At 41.4% G+C, this 9,216-nt stretch overlaps 1 protein-coding gene across 1 annotated transcript; it reads right to left on the reverse strand.

Moving 5' to 3' along the window:
* Positions 1-1,177: 1,177 nt before the first annotated feature.
* arid6 (AT-rich interaction domain 6) lies at positions 1,178-5,513 on the reverse strand. The gene is made up of 6 exons (XM_083929999.1): positions 5,364-5,513; positions 4,409-4,565; positions 4,098-4,150; positions 3,799-3,896; positions 3,557-3,713; positions 1,178-2,713 (listed from the first exon to the last, which is right to left on the reverse strand). Exons 1-6 carry the CDS (start codon positions 5,388-5,390, stop codon positions 1,370-1,372), a joined length of 1,836 nt encoding a protein of 611 aa, XP_083786125.1. The 5' UTR covers positions 5,391-5,513; the 3' UTR covers positions 1,178-1,369.
* Positions 5,514-9,216: the final 3,703 nt, after the last annotated feature.

Here is a 9,216-nt window from a genome sequence, read left to right on the forward strand (position 1 = left end):
TACTCCGCGTCAGAAAGAACCAATGGCTGTTGCAATAGAGGAATCATGACGTTGGTGATTGTTGTTTCCTATTTCTATGTTGTTGTCACACCTGCGGATTCCACACAGTAAATCTAAGAACCATAATTATAACAATAACATAATAATAGGGTGCACATGTGCGCTTCAAGCGAGTGGGTGTGACAAACCAAGCTTACCGAAGCACAGGTGAGGTATCCTCTTTTGACGTTTTTCCGGTGTTATATCACACTGTACATGTATGTCCATGAAATGTTGATAGGGAGCACAAGTAACAAATAACCAGAGGGTTCCTGGTTCGAATCCCGGCTGGGGCCCTTCTGTGTGGAGTTTGCATGTTCTCCCTGTATCTGCGTGGGTTGTCTCCGGGTTCTCCGGTTTCCTCCCACAGTCCAAAGACATGCACGTGTTAGGTTAATTGATGACTCTAAATTTGCCTGTAGTTGTGAATGGTTGTCTGTCTCTGTTCGTGTCTATGTGCCCTGCGATAGACTGGCGTCCTGTCCAGGGTGTACCCCGCCTCACGCCTCATGTCAGCTGGGATCGGCCCCAGCCCCCCTCTCCCCGCGACCCCGACAGGGACAAGCGGTTGAAGATGAATGAATGAATGAATAAAAAAGATACAAAGCAAATCAGAGGATGCTCCCTTCTCACAGGAAGCAAAATATTTGCCGCACGTTGTAATGCCCACTGGAAGCTAAATGTATTGTAGTGTTGTTTTTTTGCGTAGTGGACCTTTAAGGAACATCATTACATGGCACAGCTGTGCGCAGCCTATAAAGAAGTCAAATCTGGCTACATCAAATTAGGTAAATGTTCCGGCAATAATTATCACACATCCTAAATAAAGCTTGATGCCACAGACGTTCATCTCTGTGCAATGTGTACATGTTCTTTTCTAAGATGGCATACAAATGCATTAACAGCTGTTAGGGCTTGAGACACCTCTTCCAACCATATTATATCATTCTCAAAACGGGGGAAAAATAGATTCAATTCAACAGTATGACGTGAAGACAACAGGATCACCCAATAAACAAATTAGTCAAGAAACGTCTATTTTATTTACATGAATTTATTCAGATTTATATTAAAAGTAAAGTTTCAAATGTATTATTAAGTAACATTTCTGTACAGAAAAACCTCAAAAAAGGTCAACGGTGAACACTCCTGACGTGAATTAATTATTATTTAGATTACTTTTTTGTCTAAAGATACACACAGATCTAATCCGGTGTAATTATATAACGAACAGAGAACTTCATTAAGATACAGTTTATAAGAGAGCGATGTAAAGTGGATAAGCTTTAACATGGTGTTGGAGTGTCGGCGTCATTATCTGAACTGATCTTCACAATGAGCTCGAGATGATTTTCTTCAGCTTCATCACTTCTTCGCTGGTGAGGTGCAACAGAGGGGTGGAACTGGAGTTCAACATCAACACAGCTGAGGGACCCGGGTCTGACTTCTCCTTCCTTCCTTGCGCCGTGTCTTCAATATAGGACACTGATGCCGCAAAGTCTCGCTGAACCGCGCCGGGATTCGAGTCAGTGTTCGTTTGGATGGGGGATGCCTGGGTGTTTTTGTCAAAGGCATCCCAGCAATTTGGCAATTTAAAGCCGTATGACTTGTTGACATCGCGCTGATCGACTGGATAGACATCCTGGCTGGCTGCACTTTTCAGAATACCACCTGAAGGCAAAGGCTTGTAGGCAGAGAAATGGTCTTGGCTTGTAGCGTAGTGATAACCCATAGTCTGGCTAGAGACCATTGAGCTTGGCATGTTGTTTTGCAGCAGCCTTAGATCCTCAGCGCCTGAGCTCCGGTGTTGGGGATTCCTGTGAAATGTCAGGTTGGTTGGGAGGACGTCTGCGTCGGAACAATTTCTTTGTCCAGAGGGTTCCTCCTGAAGAGGGAGAGTAGCTGTCTGCTTAGCTCCGTGCATGTCTGAGGACCCGCACAGCTTGAGCCAATTATGAAACACAGACAGCGGTACCTCGATTTCCATCTTGCTGCCGTTCGCTCGAGGGAGGCTGGGCAGTATGTTACTGAGATTGAGCTCCCTTGTTTCTGGACTCCCCTCTCTCTCCTCTTTTGACTGGATCGTTAATTCTCTTTTTGGTGAGCTGTGTCGTGCGCCTTCGTACGTTCTTGTTGTCAGAGCACTGTCATACTCGGGGCTGCTTGAGGTTGTTATAGCTTCAACGACATATGCCTCTCTTGCATTTCCGGGATATGGACATGGTGTCAATGCTAAACCGGCTTCATCTTGTGTCTCACATCCATCACTTCTCACCACAGGCGGGCAACGAGGAGTGTACAGAGGGGAGGGTTTATTCAAAAACTTTGGGTTCTTGCTGGATGAAGGTGGAGAGAATGATGAGACAGGCTTGTTGTTGGTTTCCAGCTTTGATGCTTTAACGCTGAGGTTCAGAGGCTCCGTCAATCCAGATGTGGTCTTGTACTGTTCTGCCAGGTAGCGCAGCTGTTCCAGAGGCTCATTAACCACATCTGTTGGGCTTAGACAAGAGTGGAACCAGGGTTTGGGGGCAGGGGGGCTATGCGGTGTCAACACTGAACTGGAGATAGTTGCATGGGGGGGAAGAACCGTGTGGCTTGGGTGATAGTAGTGAGGGAAGTGGGGCGGTAGAGGGAAGACGCTCTTCTGTGGCTCTGACTGGAGGTTATGAAGGCTCTGTTGGGCAGATAAGTGGTTTGTTAGAGGTTGAAGGAATAGTTCAATGTTTTGGGGGATTATCTCTGTTTGTTTGCATGGTAAATATTTAGCTACAACCATCAGCCAATTAGGAAATAGGGATAGGAAAACAGCTAGCCTGGTTCTGTTATATTAACAAAATATGCCTTCCATCACCTACAAAGCTCACTAATGAACATGTGTTATCTTGTTTGATTCATCTGTACAAATACCCCACAAAAATATGTTGCTGGCTTAATTACAATTCATTGATGAAGACCACAGATATGTTGACCTGTAATGTATTTGGCACCCTTTAGCAGCTGTATGAGATGCACCCATCTTTCAGCTAAGCTCTGAAAGTCAGGGGATGTAGTAAAACTCCCCTTAGGGAGGAGGCTGGCAAACACATTGGTCTTTTACCCAGGAGACAACAGTTCCTGGTAGAGTGAAGGAGTTGCTGCGACTGAGAAATGTTGATATTCAAGGTATCTGTGATATGTTGATATTCAACATATCTGTGGTTTTCAGAAACGTACAATGCCAAGGCTTTATTAGCTGTGTTCCAGCATGTCAAACTTTGGATTTTATGTATTGTTGAAAGCACTATGACAGAAACAGGTTTAACTCACTGGGGGTGAATGGCTATTTAGATGTTCTTCTTCTTATTATTATTATTTTATTATTATAAATGCATCATATCATACCAGTTAATGTGCATTTAAAACCCAAGAGCTACTTCAGGAGGACTACTCACTGTAAGACATCATCATCAGACATCAGTCTAAGTTGGTGTTGAGAAACTGTCTTTCGTATCTTGTTTGAGTGTAAAATAATACCAACCTGGTGCAGAGGTATCGAGAGCATTCTGCGTTTAGCCGGCCTCTCGCCATCATCATGCTCTTTGCTGTAGTTGGCATAGGGGAAGTGCTTTGGCTGAGCACGAGGCAATACATTCACCAATATGCCCGTCACATGGCATTCATATGGCAGAAGCAGCCTGCACAAGTAAAACAGGGATCAGATCAGAGTAATCCCATGAAGAGAACATGCCGGCAGCCTCACGCATGGTACTTTGAACTCACTTTTCGTAGTGTCTGCGGGTGCAGGTGGCTGCACTCGTGCTCCGAGGGTTTCCCCCGAGCGTGTTGTACACTTGTTTCCACAACTGCAGAGCGGTCACCTGGAAGAGCGCAGGGTGGCCTTTACTCACGTGACTTCATCATTTACAAGAATATCATAAGCAGCATCCGAGCGAGTGTTAGTTTTGGCAACAACAAAGACAAAATAAATAATAATTTTATCCAAATATAATATATTGCAAAGAATATAACCAATGCTACTAATAATAATCATGCTAATGGTAAATTATTATTATGATTACCTTGTGGTAGCCACCCAAGTCTCTGACGATCTTGAACATCAAAAATAGATCAACTGGAAAACAGGCAAACATACACATAATCAAATACACTCCCTTATTAGGATGTAGGTTTATTAGAATTGTATTGATTCATATGTTAACTAGTTTCTCAATTAATTGCTTTTCCAAAATAAACTATTATATATAGTTATTTTACATCAATTAAGTAGACTAACATTTTTAAAATAACTGTTAAAAGTGAACTGCATTAAAAAAAACACTTGTATCTGAAAATGTGATGACAATAAATGATGTAGTAATGGTAAAAGTACTTTGTTTGAAGCCCAGGTTGGGGATTCTCTCTATGGGGGTATCTCTCTTCTTCATGAACGCGTAGAGATCTTTAAGGAACCGTTCTTCTGTGATCTCCATCATCGGCTCTTTGGTTCTCTCCTCTCGGATCTCTCTCTGTGCCATTTCCATGTGTGCCTGACGACACGCGCACAACAAAAGAGGGGATGTTCAGCTAATTATCTGGACTAATGCTTAATATATTTAGGTCTTTTATATCACAGTGCTGTTTGGGAACAAATCTACGTACAGCACAGTGCTATTTGACCAAACACACTTCAAGAGCTGAGGTTCCCTGGAGACAATGCCTCTCTGTTTCCAAGGTCACATCATCTTGACTGATGATTGTTAAACACATTCAGGTTTTTGACCATATATCAAAGCTTTAATCTTATGTTTGTACGTCCCTCATGAGTCAGCCATGTCCTCATGAGACAACATACCATTGATATGAGACTCAAAACGGCATCAATGCCCTCTTTCATTCCCAAGTTTTCATTGTTTGGCAATACAAATATGAATGAAACCAACATGTCAGTAAACGTATACACCCACTTAGAATGTGTGTTTCATTCAAAATCTCTTTTTTTTGCTAGTTTCTCCAGTTTTAGTTCTGAATATTTTTCGCATGTCGCATATTTGATCGTTTATTATCATTCGGTTGCTATAATTATACAACACTATCATCAAATGCATGCTTTTTAAACACGTTATAAGTGACAACAGCGTATTCTTTCGCAACAAAAGTCACCAGAGATGCATTGGAAATTGCAAAAGTGACCAGAGATGCATTGGAGAATGCAATAGTGACCAGAGATGCATTGGAGAATGCAATAAAGGAAATCTTGGCAGCACGTTTCCTTAATTCTAGTCCTTGAAAAGAATCAATTGAATACAATCATAAAGCCACTCTATTCTGTTCCCTGTGTTCCTCACCTGTATTTCCATTGAGAGAATAAGCATGGGTTGGATTATCTCATTGCCGTGTTGATCAGAGAGCAAGCTGTTGCAGTATAGTTGTCCCCTTCAGTGTCTTAAAAGAGACTAGAAAATCACTGCAGCGTGTTATTGATGTTGCGTCCGTCACAAACCTGTCCCTGGTATCTGTGTGACAATCTGGCTAACTGACAGAGGGGGTGTTTACTCCAACGTCTTCCTGCACAGATTGCTATCGTTAGACCAGTTGAACTTGTTCGTGTGCATGTTCCCAAAAACGTATTGGCACTGAAATCTTCCACAAAATTGGCAGAATCCTCAGAACCAGTGGAAATTAACCATCGTAGCCCTCGGCGTATTGTTTAAATAAGTCAGATTTGATTATTTATGGATTTACAACAGGAAAGGTGAGAGCCCATAAAACACATCAGTCGCTGTTCATAATTTCATCGTCAGGAGATGAGATTATGAATCACAGAATTTTATGGTGAAAACACGGCAGCGGTGTTACTGTAAAAATGCATAGCGGTGTTGACATCAGTTTTCAGCATGTGGGGTAACACTGAATTCAATTCAATTCAATTTTATTTATAGTGTCGAATCATAACAAAAGTTATCTCAGGACACTTTACAGAGTAGGTAAAGACCACCCTCTATCACTTATTTATGATTTACAGAGACCCAACAATTCCCCCGTAGAGTACAGTGGCAACGAAAACCTTCCCTATAACAGACAGGAACGTCAGACAGACCCAGCTCTGTGGAGGACGGACATCTGTCTGCACCGAAGAGAGAGAGAAAAGACACACAGAAGGACAGAGAGAACACTGGTGGCACAGAGGAGTAATTATCAATGTGGAAACAGGAAATGTAGGATTTCGTTGACTGTGTAATTGTGCAGCGGCGGTTGGGACACATTGCATACAGGTGATTTCAGAGTTTCAATGCAGAACGTTTGTTTTCCATTGATCGTAATTAGGTAATTTTTTTAATTTTCGGTTATGACAGGGTTTTTTCAACATCCGTTTATATATAATTGCAATAACGTTCAGCCTACTATTTGTTTGCTATAATTAGGCAAACCCCAAAATCGCATCTCCGCCAGATCCTTTGTATAACATTCAATGAAGAAAAAAAGTCTTTTGTCACAAAGCTATGACTAAAATATAATTTGAATTGAGAAAAAAATATATATATTTTGTTTGCCATCATGACTCAGTGTTCTATTAATGTCCATCATACCTCTCGGAGGAGAGGAGGGGCCAATTTTATTAGAAATACAGCCAAATTTAAAGAAAGAAATGCTGACTCACCTCATTAAATCACAAGTTGCCCAACAGGGTTGTAAACTGTCATCTGCCAACACTGTTTCTAGTGAACATTTCAATTAAAGTATATTATTAAAAATGAGGGCGTTGCCTCTGAGAATCAATACAATAAAGCTATATTGTTCAACGATGAATGTACATTCTTATTTCAGAATTACTCCCTGGATACAGTTACGTGTTCTCATTGAACTAGGACATCTGTCTGCGATGTTGTACAGGCTCAGGGAGTTTTCTGGGTGTGGCACTGCACTTATCAAAACATACAGCATGATGCATCTGTATGTTCTTTGTATTGGACTTGCAAGAATACAGTAGAACTAGACACGGATATCGGAAAGGAAGGCGATTAGTGAAAGTTGTTGAAAGTGTTAATTGTCCTTAGCTCAGGGTGACTGGAATTCAAAGGTGTTAATAATACTGAGGTGTTGAGGTGTGTTCCCAGGTCGGTGTCATAAGATTTCAGCTGAGACAGCGATATATTTGTGCAGAAACAACACAGACAACACATTTATTTATCTATATTTGAATGAAATACTGATGCATGTAGTGCAAATGCCTTTGGTCTTGGCTTTTGCTCCGGTAAAACACTTCTCTGGGCTACTGCTGTTGAACTTAAGAGCTCAGAAAACATGGCTCCAACCAAGATTAAGATCCAAAACATACTTTGACACGCTGTATACTGTACAGGAGGGGCAACTTTAATGTAGTCACATGGCATGCCATTATAGCTGCAATAGGGTTTGTTGACATTGACTGACTCAAATAAATTCCAGTAGCATGAGAAGGCCGCCCCTCTTTCACATCACTGCTGATTCTGCACATCGTTCATTATACAGCTGCCTATGGGTGGTGCTAGGGTGGAGCTAGAGTGCCCCACCAAGAGTTTAACATTTGACATACAAGTCAAAACAATCACAGGCTTGACATACAAGGTTCACTCAGATTTCCTTTATTCAGCTGCTGTTTCCAGGAGCCAAAACAAACTTCTATGCACGGGATTCTCCAGGCCCAGCTGATGTTGATCAAGTAGAGAATTACGAGAATGTTACGATTTACCAGGGACAAAATTTGCCTTGGCTCGAAATCCTTTATGCAACACAACTGTATCATGTTATTGTAACCTGTTAAAATGTTTATTTTGCATTGACATCCTGACAAATAAACACACAAATAAATGCATAAAATAAAGTCATGCGAGATGTATTTGAGAGAGCCTACGTGTACCAGGATGCATTGAGTGCAAGCTCCAGACAGCACAGACGCCTCCCCAGAACAGTGTAGCTGAGTTGCACCTGCACTTATGCAGGTAATAAAATACACAGAGGCTCTGTCCCAACCAGCGTCGCATTGTCGGTTACCCACGTTCGTGTGGACGGCCCCTGAAAGCCAGATATTTTATCCGCAGATCCACCCAGGGCTAAAAGGGTGATTCATATTAAAATCCTGTTTAACCTGTGATCATGACAGGAATCTCCATATTTAGCATGCTTGGAAAAATCTATTATTATTGCTGATAATTGATACATTGTTTGTTGATGGACGTATCATTGCAGCTCTACCCAGTTTGCTCCATTTCTACTGGATATTTATAGGACACCGTTGCTAACATACCAGTCGTATGAACTTGCTAAAGGCTCACTGCTTTGTGTTTATTTTGGGATTTGTCTGCCCATTAGCAGAACAGATTCGATAAAGAACAAAAAAAACCACACAGTTTCAATGCTGATGAAAGGATAGAGAAGGACTGTATCTTTCACGATCACAATGCATACTGATACATACCTTTACTGGACACAAAGCACAAAGAAAGAATGTGTTGATACTGACTTAAAATAGCTTAAGACAGGATCTCTTTGACAAGTTTAAACAAACATTTCCTGGAATTGGCGCCAATACAAGGCAATTCAAGGAAGTTCGCTGAGTGAAAACCAGCCTTTTACACGACAGTAAACATGTTACGTTGCTGTGTGGAAACTAATTAGATTCGTTCATGTCAGCGTCATTCACCCGCAAAGTCTTTTCGGATGAATTGTTCTTTTGGTGGTGGTGTTACAAATTAAACAACTAAATCCTTGGGAGCACATTGGAAATACACAGAGATATTTAATAGATGCATTGTTGAGCAAACATTCCCTAAAAGTGTTTATTCATTGATGTATTTACTGTATTTCAGTTTGAAACAATATGCCGCAACCACGTCACCTTCATCCATCCAACCCAAGCAGTTAATTGATGCAGGCTGAGTTGCAGGTGTGACTAATTACATGCATAACTGCCTCCCTGAAACTGGCACATCAATGTTAACTAATTGCACCTGTGATTTTCCTGCAGTGACACATTCAGAGGTGCAGTAAACACGGGCCAGTCGAAGTTTCCACGCATACCTGGGTACATCTGGTGGCAAGAAGGGGAAAACAAATATATATATATATATATATATATATATAATATATAAGAAGAGAGCTGTATGATCGTCCCATAGTTCTAGGATGATCATTGATGTGCCCACAAAAAGAAACGTTTGG

This window comes from Echiichthys vipera, assembly GCF_963691815.1.
Source record: "Echiichthys vipera genome assembly, chromosome: 16".
Lineage (NCBI taxonomy): Eukaryota > Metazoa > Chordata > Actinopteri > Perciformes > Trachinidae > Echiichthys > Echiichthys vipera.